This window comes from Macrotis lagotis, chromosome 1 (assembly GCF_037893015.1).
Source record: "Macrotis lagotis isolate mMagLag1 chromosome 1, bilby.v1.9.chrom.fasta, whole genome shotgun sequence".
NCBI classification, from domain to species: domain Eukaryota; kingdom Metazoa; phylum Chordata; class Mammalia; order Peramelemorphia; family Peramelidae; genus Macrotis; species Macrotis lagotis.
The window spans coordinates 922,097,173-922,117,413 of NC_133658.1; the positions used below are offsets into that span (position 1 = coordinate 922,097,173).

Sequence of the window (20,241 nt, forward strand, 5' to 3'; positions counted from 1 at the left end):
CCAGTTGATGCCAGTCTCCAATCTGCCATTCTCCTAGCATCTCAACTATTGCATCTTTACTACCTATAACTCCATTATTTTGAAATGTCCTCAATTTAGATATTAAAATGTAAAGCATTTCTCTAGTTTGGCACCAAAATGTCCATGTGGAAATATTACTCTTCTATCTCTATATAAAAAAATTGTAGAATAATCTATTCATTTTATCTTATCTGCTTTCAGTGTAATACTTTCCATTAAGCTCAATTTCTCTTTGAGAATTCATAGCTTCATCCATGTCTGTATTTTTTTTTGTTGCTTTTCCATGTTTTAGGGAAATAGCATTGAATAGTGGAAAAAGTAGTATATCTGGACTCAGAAAATATGTGAAATACAGGTAGGATGAGATCATATAAGAATTACCCTGACTCCTTGCAGTCTCTTATACATTCTTGGGGGAAAAAAATTGAATTTTAATACTAAAAAAGAACATTTCAAAAAAAAAGCAGATGTTCATTGTTGCTCAGTTATTTTAATCAAGTATGACACTTTGTGGTTCCATTTGGGGTTTTCTTGGCAAAGATACAGTAGTTATTTGTCATTTACAGGTTGTATGCAAAGTTGATCGTTATTCTATGTTGCATAAAAATACAAATTCAACTTCTTCCTTAAAAAACCAAGAAAGGGATCCAACTGACTTTCAGGAGCAACCAGCAGAAGCTTAAAGTGGAAATGAATTCAGTCTTGTTCTAAGGAACCAGACAAGTCTGTGTGAATCAGAGGTGGAAAGAAGACCCTATGATTCATATCTGGCATAGAATTCTTATTTATTGTTTTATAAGCAGATATGCAAAATACATTAGAATAAAAGATATTATTTTGAATTTTTGATTGTGCTTCAAAATGATATTAATGGAAATGATATAGATAATATCATAGATAACTATAAAACTTTTATCTTTCTTTCCTTTCTTTCTTTCTTTTGCAAAGCGATGCTATTATTTGCCCAGGGTAAAATAGCTAGGTAGTTATTCAGTGTCTGAACTGGGATCTGAACTCAGGTCGTCCTGACACCAGGGCCAGTACTTTATCCACTGCACCACCTGTAACTCTAGGGACTTTCTTCTCATTTAGACCCGTGATTCATCTATAACTACCACCATATAAAGAATAATTGATAATCCCACAATCTCATAAGCAAAAATTATAGATTAATGAGGGTTTTCCTTTTTGGATAAGCTAGGTCCAAAAATTTACATTAGAATGAGAAATTATGCAATATTACTTAGCAGAAGTTTTCTACTCATTACAAATCTTACAGCCTCTTTTATCTGCTTATTCCGTAGACTGTATATAATGGGGTTCAACAAGGGAGGTATTATGGAATAGTATATTGAAAGGATTATATCTTTAATGGACCCAGATTCTGAAGTTGGCTGTAGGTACAAAACACCAATTGATAAAAGGAACAAAGAAACCACTATGATGTGGGGCAGGCAAGTAGAGAACGCTTTTCTTTGTTGTTCTTTCACTGGAAATCTGAGTACAGTGGAAAATATTCTAATGTAGGAAGCAATGATGAAGCCAAAGCAGATAGCCCCGATCACTAGAATAGTGATAAATAAGGAGAACATGTTGCTGAATGTCTCTGAGCAAGAGATCTTGAGGAGAGAGGGGATATCACAGAAGAACTGAGGGATCACATTGGATTGGCAGAAAGACAATCGAAACGTGTAACCAGTATGGAAAGCCGAATAAAAAAGTCCAGTGACCAAGCATGTGAGTGTCATCTTCATGCAGACACTGGGTCGCATGATCACTGTGTAATGAAGTGGGTGGCAGATGGCAACATAGCGATCACGGGCCATGACAGTGAGCAAAGTAAATTCAAAATATGCCAAGAAAACAATCAAGAATATTTGAGCTGCACATCCAGAAAATGAAATAACTCTGTTGTTCAGTAGGGAGTTAATGGACTCTAGGGGAACTGTGACTGATAAGTAGCAGGCATCCACAATGGACAAATTCCTAAGGAAAAAGTACATGGGGGTATGGAGTCTCCTGTCAAAAATAGTGATGATGACAATGAGGAGATTCCCCATCAAGCCTGATGAGTAAAGTAGAAAGAAAAGCAAAAAATATAAGACCTTCAGTTCTTGAGTGTCAGAAAATCCCAGAAGTAGAAACTCAGTCACGATGGTGGTAATGTTGGACATTTTCAGATTCAGTAAATGAGCTAGGAAGTGAAATTGTATAGGTGATCAGTCAGAGATTATGACACATACATTTTGGATAAAGAGAAAAAGTCATTATTCCATTTTAATCACTAATTCCTAATATATGGAACCCATGATTCCTTGGCTATTTGCCTCCAGTCAGTCCAGTTAACTATCAAGAAAAATCTCTCAAACTGTTTTATGAGAAGTGCAGATTTGTACTAGTGAAGAATATTTCTATATCCTGGAAATGCATCTCTTAAAAACATGGATGCTTAAAGATAATAATGTATTATCTGGCAATGTACACATCAGTATAGATAATCTAACTGAGACCAGAAACCACCAATGAAATTAATGATCTTTAAGTATTAAATTGCCTCTTATTGTATTCCTTTCCCATGAACATCTTATCTTTATGAATATCCATAAACAACATAAAAGAAAAAGTCAGAAATTTTTAAAAAATATTAATTCTAAGCTCTCATTTATTTTTGCAATAGCATTTCTAGGAACTATATTTTTTTCTTCCTTCCACTGTTCTCTATATACTTTCCCAGTGACTGAAAGTTGCAAGTGAAGAGTGGAGATGCATACAGCAATATATTTGCCCCATACAGGGATAGGAGGAGGGTGAAACATGTTAACTTGGCTTTTATTCTCTCTGATGCTCAGAATATCTCTCTTCAGATATAAGTTTATTCATCCTCATCACTGAATGTTCATCTTATCACTTTAGTTTTCTTCCATTAAGACTCATAAGGCAACCAAAATGAGTGACCTATCTCTCCTGGAATCGCATTCAAGGGAGGAAATTGTCCTGATAAAAGACAAGGAAAGTAAAAGGAAAAAGAAGGAAGGAAGGAAGGAAGGAAGGAAGGAAGGAAGGAAGGAAGGAAGGAAGGAAGGAAGGAAGGAAGGAAGGAAGGAAGGAAAGAAGGAAGGAAGGAAGGAAGGGAAGGAAGGAAGGAAGGAAGGAAAAAAGAAAGAAAGAAAGAAAGAAAGAAAGAAAGAAAGAAAGAAAGAAAGAAAGAAAGAAAGAAAGAAAGATGAGAAAACAATAGAGAATAATAAGCATTCCATTCAAAGTCATTGTATCTTACCTTAACAAGACAACAAATTTTCTTGCTATTACTTTCTCCTGTCTGAGTTTCACAAAGATTTGCTGAATTCTTTTTTTTTTTTCCTTTGGAGAAAGACCTCCAGAAAACAGTCAACTCAGGCTATATTGGGAAAAAATTAGAAAGATTCCATTGTTATCGGGCCATCATAATTCGACTGCCCACTATTGGAAAGTATATTTTCTCTCAATGTTCCCAATGATATTTGTAGTTGAACTTGGTCAGTATGTTTGAGAGGATGGCTCTATAGACCAATTTCACACTAGTTAGCATTTCCTTGGGGATGTTGTCCCTGCTCTTCAGTAAAATACAAAGAGGTAGAGATCATTGTAGTGCTGCAGTTTTCTATGGATAGGGGAAAAAAACATCAAGCTAATTAGTCCTCTTAGAAGGACTGGGTAGGCGTTCAAGAAATGTTAATTAATGTACATGTGCATAAATATTTATTATGGCTACATGATTCATTATCTCTCAGGTTTCCTCAAAGGAATCAAATATTGCTGTCTTCATGCATTTTTGAAGGGCAGAAGAGGAAATGTAAAAGTTTGCTGAGAAGTGTTTTGATTTATAAACTCCATTGATACAAATATACTGTAATTATGGTTGTTAATTTGACTGACAAAAATGAAAGTTTTAAAAATATTGTGTAGAATGTTTCTAAATCCATTTTATTTTATGCAATAGCATTAAGTCCCAAAGAATCCCTTATCACGCTTTTGCCTTCCTTTACAAGAGACAAACTAGTTAGGGAAATCCACCAATAAAGTAATGATATCTGACATATTAGAAAAGCTTTTGAATATCACAGCTTCCCAAATTTCTCCAAAGAGAAAAGGGTGTGTTCCACCTTGTCCATATGGTTCTCTTGTACCTTAATTTTATTTTGTATTTCTCATTTTATCTTAGAGTAAATGAATATTCTCATGATTTGTCTTTTGCTCTTACATCAACAACAACTTATGCCAACATCTTCTATCTAAACTCCCTCTAATTAACAGGAAAGTGGCACAGTGGATAGAGCACTGAACTAACAGTCAGAAAGACTCGAGTTCAAATCTGCCCTTGAGAACTTGATAATGACTTGTTGTGTGACCCTGGTCATCACTTAACCTTGATTCCCTTTCATCCAGGGTCATCTCCAGTTGTCCTTATCCATATCTAATCACTTGACCCAGATGACTCTTTTATAAAAAACTGATATTTTACTTTTATTTTTTCAATTACATGTTATAAAAGTTTTCAACATTTATTAACATGCATATGCATATTTTAAGTTACATAATTTCCTTCCACCCTCCCTTCCCACCCCTCTCCCCCCTCAGTGGCAAAGTCTTATGAATATTATACATTCACATTTTTTGTTAATGTGTACAATGTTCTCTTAGTTCTGCTCCCTTCCTTCAGCATCTAATCCTGTGGTTCATTACATGCTTGTCTAGAGTCAGACTAATGATGGTTTCTTATCTTATTCCATAGAATTCATATACATAACCTGTTTGTCCATTACCCAATTGATGGGCATACTCAATTTCCAATCTTTTGTCCCTTCAGAAAGAATCACTATGAATATTTTTGAACTTGTATGTTTTTTCTTTTTTTTATTTCTTCTGGATTGGTCTGGTATTGATATTACTGGGTATGATCAGTTTTATCGATATTTAGTCATGGTTCCATATTGTTTTCCTGAATGATTAGATCAGATTACAATCCCACCAACAATGCATTCATGTACCAATCTTCCCACAACCTTTCTAAAACAGTGATCATTTTTTCCTGTAGGTCATTTTAGTCAATCTGATAGGTGTGAGGTGGAACTTCATAGTCTGTTTTAATTTGCATTTCTCTAATTATAAGTGATCTGAAACACTTATCAATTGGGGAATGATTTGTAACATTATAAATTTGATACAATGCTCTATTTATTTTTGAAATGAGACCTTTATCAAAATTCCTAGTTGTGAATATTGTTTCCCAACTTGCTCTTTTCCTTCTAATTTAGGCAACATTGGTTTTAATAGAGCAAAATGTTAAGTTAATATAGTAAAAATCTTCAATTTTTTAAATTTAGAATACTGTAGTCATTGACTGTTAGGGACTTTTGTATGTGTGTAAATCTTTCATCACCTTGTGTCCTTGAGAACCAGAACATTGTTTTCCTAAGTGCAAGGGGAGTGGGAGTGGATCAGGGGACTGGGGAGGATATTTAAGCAATTGTATTTGGTTTAATAAACAGAGACCTTAGGGCAAAGGACATACTTGTCTCTCTTGTCTCCCGCCCCATCATCACTCACTTGGGGAAATGATAAGGGAGTCTGGAAGGGACTCAACAATTGACCAATGTTTCTATTGAACTTATCCTAATCCACTGATCCACTACTCTATCTCTTTTTTTCCTTTTTTTTTTTGCAAGACACTGGCTTAAGTGACTTGCTACGTATTTATTAAGTATCTGAGCCCACATTTGAACTCAGGTCCTCTTTACTTCAAAGTCAGTGTGCTATCCAGTCTCCCATCTAACTGCCCCTCACTACTCTATTTATTAACCAGTACCAGGAAGTTTTTCAAAAATTTTATTTAATTATTTTCATCCATTTATACATTTATAATTCCAAGTAACAAAGTTAGTTTCCACACTCCCTTCCAACACACCACCCCTCAGTTGGGAACAGTCAAGTCAGCGTTTTACATACATATTTTGTTAAACATATTTACAAATTAGTAATTTTTGGCATGATGAAATAGGAGTAAGGGAAAGAGATACATAAGAGATGATTTTTATAAATCGTTCATCAGATTCAGTAGGGGTGTTTTTTTCTGTGTGTTTTGTTTTGGTTTGGTTTGGTTTTCTTCCTCTGATTGGAAATAATATAGTACATAATCTGTCGAATGTGTTTGTTCTAGCTCTCCAGACTGACAAGAGCGGTTGCTTCCATCAAGGTTGCTCATGTCCCAATGTTGATGTGTATATTGTTCTGTTGGCTCTACTCCCTTTGCTCAGCATCAGATCCTGTGTGTCATTCCACACTTCTCTGGAGTCTAACCATTTATTGTTTCTTTTAGAACAATAATAATATTCCATAGTATTCATGTCCCATAACTTGTTTAGCCATTTCCCCAATTGAGGGCATCCCCTCAATTTCCAATTCTTTGCCACTATAAAAAGAGCTGCTATGAATATTTTGGAACATGTAGGACTTTTCTTATTTTTTACAATTCCTTCAGGATATAGTCCTAGAATTGAAATTGCTGGGTCAAAAGATATAAACAGTTTTATTGCTCTTTCTCCAGAAAGGCTGGATCTGTTAACAACTCCATCAGAAATGTATTAATATCCCAATTCTCCCACAACTTCTCCAACATTGATCATCTTCCCTTTTTCTCAACTGGGTTAATCTCATTGTTGTTTTAATTTGCATTTCTCTAATTAATAGTGACTTGGAGCATTTTTTTCATATGCTTATATATAACTTTAATTTCTTCATTTGAAAATTGTCTGTTCATATCTTTTGATCATTTATTAATTAGAGAATGATTTGTGACCTTATAAATTTGATGGAATTCTCTAAATATTTTAGAAATGAGAACTGTATCAAAACTCCTGGTTGCAAAGATTGTTTCCCAGATTTCTTCTTTTCTTCTAATTTTGACACCATTGATTTTATTAGTGCAAAACCTTTTTAATTTAATATAGCCAAATCATTCATTTTGCAGTTTATAATGGGTTCTAATTCTTGTTTGGTCATAAATTTATCCCTCTTCCATAGATCAGATCAATAGACTATTTTTTGGTCTATTAATTCAGGTATAGTATCACTTGTTATGTCTAAATCCTGTACCCATTTTGACTTTATTTTAGTATAGGGTGTGAGATGTGGGGATCTATGCCTAGGTTTTGTCATGCTATTTTCCAGTTTTCCCAACAATTTTTGTCAAATAGTGAGTTCTTATGCCTGAGGCCAATGTCTTCGGGTTTGTCAAATAGTAGATGGCTGTAGTCATTTGCCGTGGTTCCTTTTGAACCTCTCCTAATCCACTGATCCATTATTGTATTTCTTAAAAAGTACCAGGCAGTTTTGATGACTGCTGCTTTACAGTATAGTTTTAGATCTGGTAGAGCTAGGTCACCTTCCTTTACATTTTTTCCCCATTGATTTCCCTTGTTATTCTTACCCTTTTGTTGCTCCAGATGAATGTTGTTACTATTTTTTCTAGTTCAGTAAAGTTGTTAATTGCTATTTTCATTGGTATGGCACTGAGCAAGTAATTTAATTTGGTTAGAATTGTCATTTTTATTATATTGGATTGACCTAACCATGAACATTTGACATTTTCTCAATTATATAGAACTGAGTTTATTTGGCTGAGGAGAGCTTTATAATTTCTGGGTTACCTTGGGAGGTAAATTTCCAAGTATTTATTTATATCTATAGTTAATTTAAATGGAATTTGTCTTTCCATCTCCTGTTCTTGGGCTTTGTTGTTCATATATAGAAATGCTGATGATTTATGTAGGCTTATTTTATATCGAGCTAGTTTGCTGCATTTGTTAATGGTTTCAAGGAGTTTTTAGATGATTTTCTCAGGTTCTCTAGTTATACCATCATATTACCTGAAAGGCGTGAAAGTTTTGCTTTCTCATTGCCTATTCTAATTCCTTCAATTTCTTTTTTTTCTTTTTACTACTGCTAGCATTTTTATTACTCTATTGAATAGTAAGGGTGATAGTGGGCATCCCTTGTTTCACCCCTGAATTTATTGGAAATGCTCTGAGTTTATTCCAATTAAATATAATATTAGTTGATGGCTTGTTAGATAACTATTTATTATTTTAAGGAAAACTCCATTTATTCCTATATCTTCTAGTGTTCTTAAGAGGCATGGATGTTACATTTTATCAAAAGCTTTATCAGCATCTATTGAGATAATCATATGGTCTTTGTTGATTTTGCTGTTGAGATATATATATATATATATATATATATATATATATATATAATTATGTTGAGTGTTTTCCTAATGTTGAACCATCATTATTTGTTTAGTATAAATGCAAACTGATCAGGGTATATTAACCTAGTAATAACTTTCTGTAGTCTCATTGCTAAAATTTTATTTAAGATTTTTGCATCAATATTCATTATGGAGATTGGCTATAATTTTCTTTGTTTTGGTTCTTCCTGGTTTAAAAGGAGTGTGGTAAAACTACTTCCTCTCCTATTTTAAATAGTTTGTGTGGAATAGGAATTCATTGTTCCTTAAATGTTTAGTAGAATTCATTTGTAAATCCATCTGGACCTGGAGACTTTCTCTTAGGGAGTTCATTGATAGTTTCTTCAGTTCCTTTTTCTGAATTTATTGACTCTTCTGTTAATCTGGGCAGTTCATATTTTTTGCAAATATTCATTCATTTCACTCAAGTTATCCAATTTAGTATCATGCAGTTTGGCAATGGGGCTCTGAATTATCTCTTTAATTTCTTCCTCCTTGGTGGGTAGTTCACTCTTTTCAATTTTTGATACTGATTATTTGGGTATCATCTCTCTTTTTTTTTAATCAATGTAACCAAAGGTTTGTCTATTTTATTGACTTTTTCATAAAACCAACTCTTATTTTTATTTATGAGATCAGTGTGTTTTTTGCTTTCTATTTTATTAATCTCTCCCTTCATTTTCAGAATTTCTACTTTAGTATTTAGTTGGGGTTGTTTAATTTGTTCTTTTTATAGTTCTTTTAGTTATATACGCAATTCATTGATATCCTCTTTCTTTATTTTATTCTTATAGGCAGTTAGAGATTTAAGTTTCTTGCCAAAACTGCCTTGGCTACATCCCATAAATTTTCATATGCTGTCTCATTATTATCATTTTTCTTGTATATAATTTTGATTATTTCTATTATTTGCTGTTTGATCCACCCATTATTTAAGATAAAGTTATTTAATTTGCAATTAGTTCTTGGTTTATCTTTCCATGACACTTTGTTACATGCAATTTTTTATTGCATCATGGTCTGAGAAGTATATATTTATTATTTCTGCCTTTCTGCATTTGATTTTAATATTTTTGTGGCTTAGTATATCATGAATTTTGGTGAAGGTGCCATGTACTGTCAAGTAAAAGGTATATTCTTTTCTGTCCTCATCAAGTTTTCTCCAGAAGGGTATCATATCTAAGTTTCCTAAGATTTCATTCACCTTCTTAACTTTCTTTTTTATTTTGTTGTTAGGTTTATCAAGTTCTGAGAGGGGGAAGTTGATGTCTCCCATTATTAAAGTTTTGCTGTCTATTTCTACTTGTACTTCATTCAACTTTTCCTCTAGTAATCTGGAAGATATCCATTTAGGAGAATACATGTTTAGTAATGATGTTGCTTCATTTCCAAAGACGTCTTCTAAAAAGATGCAGTTTCCTTCCCTATCCCTTTTAATGAGATCGATTTTTGATTTTACTTTGTCTGAGTTTAGAATTGCTACCCCCAGCTTTTTTTTTAACTTCAGCTGAGACATAATATATTTTGCTCCAACTTTTTTACCTTTACTCTGTGTGTATCTTTCTGATTCAAATTGTTTCTTGTAAACAACATATTGTAGGTTTTTTAAGCCATTGTGCTATCCATTTCCATTTTATGGAACAGTTCATCCCATTCACATTTACATTTAATATTACTAATTCTATATTTCCTTTCATGTTACCTTTCTCCATTTATATTTGTCTCTCTCCTTTTCTCTTATTCCTCCTCAAGAAAATTTTAGTCTTTCCCCTTTCACTTTTCTTTTAGAAATTTAACTTTCAGTTCATTTTCACTCAGACTTTTCCTTCCTTTGTTTCTTATTCCATCACTGGGCTAAATCTATTGAATAGAATTTATGTAGCATTCCCATTCTCCCTTTTTTACCTCTAAAATTATAAATCTTTGTGCCCCTTCCCTTGGTGCTCTAATATTATTAGTGAGCAATCATCAATCCAGTTCTTGATTGCTTGAGAAGCTCCTATTATTATCAAGATATCTTCACAAACTGTTTACTTAGTTGCTTGATTAGCAGCATTGATTCAAATTGCCTCAAATTCAAATTATAATCACTTTTTACTTTACCCTCCTTTTCAAATATCTTTCAAGAACACACAATCCTCTACACAACACAAAGAATCCCCCAAAGCCATCATTTCTTGAACTGTTGTGCCCCTCCCCACTGATATGTTTTCTTTCCCATTTTAACCCGCCTCCCCCTTAAGATGCTTAACACCTTGTAAGGGAATCAAGCAGACTTTGTCTCTCCCAAGTTACTCCCTTCCACCCTCAGGGTACTTTACCCCTTCTCAAGTGAAGTATAAGTATCCTGATCTAATTAACTGAAAGTATCTTGAAGATCTCAAAGTGCTACAGGGCTCTGGAAGTCTCACTGAGAACTTTATATGTTTGTAAAATAATAAAGACATTGACTCAGGTTCTTGCAGCTTCTGTTGCCCTAGGTGCTTAGCAAAGCCAGTCAGAGTATGAGATACTTAAGTTAAAGTTGACACTCCTGTTTTTGTTTCCAGGATTTTTTTTTATCTCAAACATAGTGATGTGCTCTTGGACCTCTTCAATTGAGAGACAAGACCCAATTAAACCTATAATCCTTAGGTTCATTCTCTTCAATTATATTCTACCTTCTAATTATTATTAGAGAAGAAAAGTTCTAATGAGTTAAAATTATTATATTTTCCCTTTTAGGGACCAACATTTGTTCAAAAGAGTTTTGTTTTTACTGTCCCCTTTTTCATTTACATTTTTTTATGTAACTCTTTAATCACGTATTTGGCAATTGAATTCTCTATTCAGTTCTAGTCTTTGTATCAGGAAATTCTGGAAATCCTGTATTTCATTGAACATCCATCTGTTTTCATAACCATATATGCTGAATTCTTCAGTGTAGTATATTATGGGTTGCAATCCGAGGCTCTTAATTTTCAAAAATATGTTATTTCAGTTCTTCCACTTCTTCAGTGTTGAAGCTGATAGGTCTTGTGTTAGTCTGATTTGTGTTCCATTTGTATTTGAATTGTTTTCTTTTTGCTGTTTGCAATATTCTCTCTGCATGGGATAAAAATCCACTTAAAAAAATTATAGAGACTCCTCTGAGCAAAAAGACAAAAAACCAATAAAACTGATAAAACTCTTGTCAATTTGATTAAAAAAAGAAAAAGAAAACTAAATTGCTAGTATCATAAATGAAAAAGGTGAACGCACCAGCCATGAGGAAGAATTAAAAGTAATAATTCAGAATTATTTTGCCCAATTCTATGCCTATAAATTTGACAATCTAAGTGAAATGGATGAATATTTGCAAAAAATATAAGTTGACCAGATTAAATGAAGAGGAAATTAAAAAACTAAATAACCCTATCAAAGAAAAAAGAAATTCAACAAGCCATTATTGAACTCCCTAAGAAAAATCTCCAGAGTCAGATGGATTCACAAGTGAATTCTAATAAGGAACAATTCCTTCCAATTCTATATAAAATCTTTGGAAAAATAGGTGAAGATGGAACTCTGCCTAACTCTTTCTATGACATCAATATGGTGCTGATACCTAAACCAGGAAGAGTTAAAACAGAGAAATAAAAATTATAGCCCTATCTCCCTGATGAATATAGATGCAAAAATCTTATATAAAATCATAGCAAAATGATTACAAGTTATCACTAGGATAATACACTATGATCAAGTAGCATTTATCCTAGGAAAGCAGGGTTGGTTCAATATTAGAAAAAACTGTTAGTATAATTAATTATATCAATAACAAACCTATCAGAAATCATATGATCATATCAATAGATGCTGAAAAAGCTTTTGATAAAATATAGCACACATTCCTAATTAAAAAAAATACTAGAGAGTGTAAGAATAAATGCTTTGTTCTTTCGAATAATAAGCAGTATCTATTTGAAACCTTTATTTTTTTTTTTGCAAGGCAAGTGGGGTTGAGTGGCTTGCCCAAGACCACACAGCTGGGTAATTATTAAGTGTCTGAGACCGGTTTTGAACCCAGGTACTCCTGACTCCAGGGCTGGTGCTTTATCCACTGGGCCACCTAGCCACCCAATTTGAAACCTTTAACAAGCATTATATGCAACAGTAATAGGCTTGAGGCATTCCCAATAACATCAGGGGTGAAACAAGTATTTCCATTATCACCACTACTATTCAATATCATATTGGATATGATAACCTCAGCAATAACAGAAGAAAAAGAAATTGAAGGAATTAGAATAGGGAAGAAGGAGAAAAAGCTCTCACTGTTTGTACATAACATTCTCTAGGTATACCTAAGGAATCCCCAAAAGTCATCTATAAAACTACTGGAAATAATTAGCAACTTCAGGAAATGAGCAGTATGTAAAATAAACCCTCATAAATCCTCATCATTTTCTATATATGACTAGCAAGATACAGCAGAAAGAGCTAGAAAGAGAAATCCCTTTCAAAGTAACCTCAGACAAAATAAAATACCTGGGAGTCTACCTGCCAGGGAAGAGTACAAAACATTTTGAAAACAATTACAAAACTCTTCTTACGCTAATAATATCAGATTTAAATAACTGGGCAAACATCTGCTGTTCATGGATCGGTCGAGCTAATATAATAAAAATGATAATTCTACCAAAACTAAACTACTTTTCTAGTGCCCTAACCATCAAAATTCAAAAAAAAATTACTTTTATGAGTTAGAAAAAGTTGTAAGTAAATTTATATGAAGAAATAAAAAATCAAGAATTTCCAGTGATTCACGGGAAAAAGTGTAAAAGAAGGTAGCTTAGCCTTACCAGATCTAAAATTATATCATAAAGCATCAGTCCTCAAAACTGTCTGGTACTGACTAAAAAATAGAGTCATGGAGCAGTGGAATAGACTAGGTGCAATGACAGGAAATGATTATAGCAACCTGCTGTTTGATAAACCCAAAGAGTCCAGCTATTGGGATAAAAACTCTCTCTTCAATAAAAACTGTTGGGAAAATTGGAAGTTAGTATGGAAGAAACTTAGATTTGACCAACATCTCACACCCTATACCAAGATAAGATCCAAATGGACACAGGATTTAGACATAAAAAACAATATTATAAGCAAACTAGAAGATCACAGAGTAGTTTACCTGTCAGATGTATGGAAAGGGTAACAGTTTATACTAAGGAAAAGATAAAGAACATCATTCAAAACAAACTAGATAATTTTGACTACATAAAATTAAAAAGCTTTTGTGCAGACAAAACCATTGTAACCAAGATCAAAAGAAATGCAGTAAATTGGGAAATAATTTTTGCAACTAGTATTTCTGAAAAAAGACTCATTCTAAAATATACAGAGAACTGAGTCAAATTTTCAAAAAAAAAATAAGCAAAAACCAAGCCATTCCCCAATTGACAAATGGTCAAAGGATATGCAAAGGCAATTTTCAGCTGATGAAATCAAAGCAATACATAGTCATATGAAAAATTGCTCCAAATCGTTACTAATTAAATAAATGAAAACTAAAGCATCTCTGAGATTGAGCTTCACTCCTCTCAGACTTGCTAATATGACCAGAAAGGACATTTATCAGTGTTGGAAGGGATGCAGGAAATCTGGACACTAATACATTGTTGGTGGAGCTGTGAATTCATCCTTCCATTATGGAGAGCAATTTGGGGTTATGCACAAAGGGGAAGAAAAATGTGCATACCCTTTGACTCAGCAATACCCCTACTAGGTCTATACTCTGAGGAGATCATAAAAAAAGGGTAAATGCATCACTTGTACAAAAGTATTTATTGCAGCCCTGTTTGTGGTGGCAAAAAAAAATGGAAATTAAGTGAATGTCCTTCAATTAGGCAATGACTTAACAAATTGTAGTATATGTATTTCATAGAACACCATTGTTCTATTAGAAACCAGGAGGGATGGGAATTCAGGGAAGCCTGGAAATATTTGCATGAACTGATGCTGAGTGAGATGAGCAGAACCAGAAAAACATTGTACACCCTAACAGTAATAAGGGGGTGATGATCAACCCTGATGGACTTGCTCATTCCCTCAGTGCAACAATCAGGGACAATTTTGAGATATCTGCAATGGATAATGCCATCTGTATCCAGAGAAAGAATTATGGACCTCAAACAAAGACCAAAGACTATTACCATCAAATTAGAAAAAAACGTGTTATAGTATTAATTTTACTAGCTCATTCTTTATTTTTCTTCCTTAAGGATATGATTTCTCTGTCATCACCTTCAACTGAGATCAATGTATACCATGGAATCCATGCAGATACTAACAGAATGCCTTCTGTGCGGGGGTGGGATGATGGAAGTAAGAATTGGGGGGAAAATTGTAAAATTCAAAATAAAATCTTTCTTTTGAAAAAGGAATACTAACTCTTAACAGGGCATATTCCAATAACTAAATATTTTTTTCATCAGTTTCCTTGATATGGACCTTTTGTTGCTACAAATTAATTATGTTACTATTTTATCTAACTTTGTATATTAGCTAGTTTGTAGTTTGATTGGTTTTTGGCACTAAGTAATTCACTTTGGTAGAATTGTCATTTTTCTCATATTAGTTCAAACTAGCTATGAGCAAGTGACATTTTTCTAAATATTTAGATCTGATTTTATTTGTGTGAGAAGTGTTTTGTAATTGTGTTCTTACAGTTTCTGAGTTTGGCTTGGGAGGTAGTGACCAAGTATTTAATGTTCTCTGCAGTTACTTAAATGGAATTTTACTTTCTATCTTTTGCTCTTGGGCTTTGTTGTTCACCTATAGAAATGTTGATGATTTATGTGGGTTTGGCTTATTTCCTGCTAATTTATTGAATTGGTTAATTGCTTCAAGAAGTTATTTTAGATGATTTTCTCAGATTATCGAAGTGTACAGTCATATCATCTGCGAAAAGGAAAGCTTTGCATTTGCATTGCCGAATCTGATTCTTTTTCTTTTTCTTCTCTTATTGCTAAAACTGGCATTTCTAATACTATATTGGATAGTGATGGTTATAATGCACATTCTTTATCACCCCTGATCTTATTGGAAATCTTCCTAGTCATCCTCATTACATATAATATTAGTTGATCAGTTTAGATAGATAATGCCTATTATCTTAAAGAAAACTTTAATTATTCCCATAATTTCTATTGTTTTTAATAGGAATAGATGATGTATTTTTATAGATAATCTCAGCATCTATTGAGAAAATAATATGATTTTTTGGTTTTGTTATTAATATGTTCAGTTATTTTGAATATTTTGTAAATATTGAAACAACCATTTACCTGATATAAATCCTACATGATCATAGAGCATTGTCCAAATAATTACTTCCTGTAATCTCTTTGTTGCAAAATTATTTAAGATTTTTGGCATCAATCAATATTCATTAGAGAGATTGATATATAATTGTCTTTGTCTCTTTTGGTTCTTTCTAGTTTAGCTATCAGCACCATATTAATGCCATAAAAGGAATTAGGCAGAATTCATTCTTCATGGTTTCCTTTTTCCTCTTCAGTTTCTTTTTCTGAAGTGGGATTATTTTTTTTATCTTTTTAAACTTTTTAAAATTTTTCTTCAATTTATTTACACATTACTAAAAAATTCTTCTTTTAAGAGTAAACATAATAGCCCCTCCCCCACAAAAATATAAAACCTCATGAGAAATAAAGTAAAAGAAAGAGAAGAAAATGTGTTTCAGTCTGTGTTCTGATGCCATCAGCTGTATTTCGGGTACATCACTTTTTTTTTTTAGGTTTTTGCACAGCAAACAGGGTTAAGTGGCTTGCCCAAGGCCACACAGGTAGGTAATTATTAAGTGTCTGAGACTGAATTTGAACTCAGGTACTCCTGACTCCAGGGCTGGTGCTCTATCCACTATGCCACCTAGCAGCCCCAGATCACTTTCTTTATCATAAGTCCATCATAGAAGTTACTTCTATATTTTTCCACAGTTGCTGTTGCTGATTGTAATTCCCTCCATCCAGTCCTCCCCACTACTGTCTATTATATTTTCTCTCTCCTTTCTGCCCCTCTTCAAAAATGTGCTGTGAGGCAACAGAGTGGCACAGTGGACAGAGCACCAGCCCTGAGGTCAAGACCCATATATATATATATATATATATATATATATATATATATATATATATATATATATGACTATCCTCTCCTATGATCAACCCTCTCCTCTATCACCCACATACCCCTCTCCCCTCCACCTCTCTCCCTTCTCTCTTTTTTCTTCACGAAGCCTTTTGAGTGTGTATGCCATTTCTTCTCTGAGCCATTTGCAATGAGAATGAAGATTCACTCATTCTACCTCCCCATCCCCACTTCCATACCATTGCAAAAGATACATGAAATATCTTTTATATGAAATATTCTCTGTTCAGTTCTGGTCTTTTTTATTAGCAAATTTGGGGATTCCTCTATTTCTTTGAACATGAATTTTGTAGACCAATAAATTCTTGCTTGTAATCTAAGGTCCTTTGCCCTCTGAAACATGGTATTTCAAGTCCTCCAGTCCTTCATTATGGAATTTGATAAGACTTTGTAACCTTGATTCTATTTCCTTTGTGTTTAAATTGCTTCTTTTTCTCTATTTTCAGAATTTTATTCTTTCATTAAGAATTCTGGAATTTGGCTATGATAGCCCTTGTAGTTTTTATCCTGGGATTTCTTTCTGGAAGACTTCTGTGTATTCTTTCAATGGTTATTTTTTTCTTCTTGCTCTAGCAGATTTAGACAGTTTTCCCTGATAATATCCTGAACGATGTTGTCCAGTTTGTTTTTTCATCTAGGCTTTCTTGTAGTCCAATAATTTATAAATTATCACTCCCGAATCAATTTTCCAGGTTGTTTTTTTCTTAAAATGTACTTTATGTTTTCTTCACTTTTTTCAGTATTTTAACTTTTTTGGATAGAATCTTTTAATTTCATAGATTAATTGGTTTCTATATGTCTGTTTCTAATTTTTAGACTTTTATTTTCTTCAATTAGGTGTTGTGTTCCTTTTATAGTTGTTTAATTTCACCCCTTGCTGACGTAATTTCAGTTTTATATGAGCTAAATTCCTTTTCCAGTTGGTCAATTTAATTTTTATTGAAGAGTTACATTCTTTTTCCAGTTGGTTATATTTATTTTGAAAGAAGTTGATTTCTTTGGTCAATTTTTCATAATTTTCCTGCATGATTCTCATTTATTTTTTTTCAATTTTCTTTTCCTCTCCTTTGGTTTTTAAATTCTTTTTTAAACTCATCTTTGAATTTTTGGATTTGGGTCTAATTCATAGATTCTCTTTAGACTTCCACTGTTGGTAATTTTTCATTGCTTTCTTCTTCTGAGGTAGCATTGTTATCATCTTTATATTGTATGGTAGCATTTTAAAATGGGTGGTCTTTTAATTTTTTTTGCTCATCTTGATTGTTTGAACTCTAATCCTGGTGTATAGGAAGTATAGATTCAAGTATTTTAAGCTGTGGCTGGGGTCTAATTTCTTGCTTGTTTTGGGGCAAAAATGTTGTCTATGCACTCCTAGTTCTGCCTTCGCAGAGGTTTTTTTCCCTCCTTCACGTTCAGTATCTGACTATGCAGTGGTTTGTTCCTAAACCAGTCCTTTCTTTTGCCAGTGTTCCCAGAGTACATTCATTATTTGGGGTTGAGGTCCTCCCTGCTGGTTTTCTATAGAGGTGCTAGTATTTGTGCTATTTTCAAAGTTGTCAGGACCTGGACTGCACTGTAACCAAAAGCCTCCTACTGACTTTGTTTTTTCCTACTGATTTTCACAATCTCCCACCTAGCTAAGCTTTATCCCCCCCACCACACCAAGAGACAGTCTTTCCCTGAAAGATCACCACAATGTCTACAGTTGAAAATTTCTTGTATCTTCTCTTTTTACAATGAGATCTGCAGCTTTAAAGACTGTTCAGAAACTTCAATTAGCATTGTGTTGGGGAAAGCTTTGAGAGAATCCTAGCTTCATGTCATCATCTTGGCTGTGCCCTGGAAGTCCTCCCCAGATGATTTTTTGAGGAGACAGAGTGAGCCTGATGATTAACATACTACACCCTCTCTCAAATTCCATTTTTGTGCTTTTCCTGGCATTATCTCCCTGATATTTTAGTCTCTTTAAAGAAAGATATACAAAACTGTCCTAATAGAAGTTACATATGTCATATTTCCATGTAAAGATACAAATAACTGAATTACCTTTCTTTTTTTCTTTCCTGTTTACCTTTTATATGCATCTCTTGCTTTTGTATTTAAAAATCACAGTTTTGTTCAACTCTGATCTTTTAATCAGAAAATGTTAAAGTCACTTTTTTCCTCTGACAGGGTAGGCTCTGTTTTTCTGGATAGATGATTACTAGGTGTAATCTAAAATCATTTGCTTTCAAAGAGTATATTCTAGGTCTTCTGATCATATAATATTGAAGCTTCTAAGTCCTATAATACTGACTGTGGCACCTTGGCATTTGAACTAGTTCTTTTTGCATGCCTATAGTATTTACTCCTTGACATGATAGTTCTAGAATTGGCTACATTTTTCCCTTGAGCTTTCATTTTGCAAACTCTTTCAGGAGGTGATCATTAGATTCATTCAATGACTATATTACCCTCAGTTATTTTTCCTATGAAATATTTAATATTTTCTTCTATTATTTTTCTTCTTTTAATTTTGTTGATTGAGTCAGTGTCATTTGTCTCAAATTGCCTATTTAAAGATTTTGTTCTATTAACTATCTCCTTTTCTATTTGATCAATTATATTTTAAAGAATTTGTTTACTCCAGTCATTTTTTTTGCTTCCTTTTCTGAGTTATTGAGACATTTCTCAATTCTCTATAATTCACTTTTCTTTTTCCTTTTCTCTTACTTTATTTTTAAAATACTTTTTGAGTTCTTTAAAGACACATTTTGGACTTGGGACCAATTTATATGCCTTTTGAGGCATCACATATAGGTATTTTGCCACTTTCTTTTTCTGAGTTTGACTTTTGATCTTCTCTGTCACCATAATTGTTTTCTCTGGTTAGGGTTCTTTTGGTAGTTTTGAGGTTTGAAAAAACTTGGGCTCTACTCCAGGGACACACAACACCATCCCAAACCTCTTTTGCTTGGTGTCAGGTGTCTGACCACTGGCTTTCTATGGTGGACACTCAGTTGATGCTAGCTTGCTCTGCACTAGGGTGTCTAGACCTAGTGTTGTCTGTTTTGCAGAAATTTCAAGGCTACAATATGCCCTCTGTGTGGAAGGTAGAAGTTACACTGGCCTACTATGCCACTGAACTGCTGACCTGGGATCAAGGGTCCTCAGTTGCTGATATTTGCTGTTGTTAAAAGCCTGCTGCTTGTTTCCCCACACCTGATCTGCTTTAGGCTTCACTCCACCTTTAGTTCTATGAGATAGACATTGGGAGACAGGATTGCCCAGTATTGGTGGTGAGTTCACCTTATTCATCTTGCATACAGGTCATGTTGTATTCTTTATTTTTTTTAAATCAGAATAAACAAAAAATTATCTACTTTATTGGTAGTTCAATAGCTTTCTTACTTTGTTTAATTAATTTCACTTTTGATTTTAAGAATTTCCAAATTGATATTTAAATTGGAGATGTTTAAATTGTTCTTTTGCTAGCTTTTTTAGTTGCATACTCATTAATTGACATTTTCTTTATTCTACTCATGTAAGCATTTAGAGATGTAAATTTCTCCTAATAAATGTTTTGCTGTATTCCATTTGATTTCTCATCATTATCATTGTCTTGGATGAGGATGTTGATTATTTCTATGATTTATTGTTTGATCCATTCATTCTTTAAAATTAGGTTATTTTGTTTCCAATTAATTTTCAGTTTATCTTCCCTGACCATTTATTAAATGTAATTTTTAATGTATATGATCAGAAAGGAATGCATTCAA

General features: G+C 33.3%; 1 protein-coding gene across 1 annotated transcript; it reads right to left on the reverse strand.

The window, feature by feature from the left end:
* Nucleotides 1–1,250: 1,250 nt before the first annotated feature.
* Nucleotides 1,251–2,195, reverse strand: LOC141492745 (olfactory receptor 14C36-like). Its single transcript, XM_074193403.1, has one exon. The coding sequence runs from the start codon at nucleotides 2,193–2,195 to the stop codon at nucleotides 1,251–1,253; it is 945 nt and encodes a 314-aa protein (XP_074049504.1).
* Between the last annotated feature and the right edge of the window lie 18,046 nt (nucleotides 2,196–20,241).

Bases quoted from the DNA above. Each gene is read 5' to 3' on its own strand.
- LOC141492745 (XM_074193403.1), bottom strand. From the start codon at position 2,195: ATGTCCAACATTACCACCATCGTGACTGAGTTTCTACTTCTGGGATTT.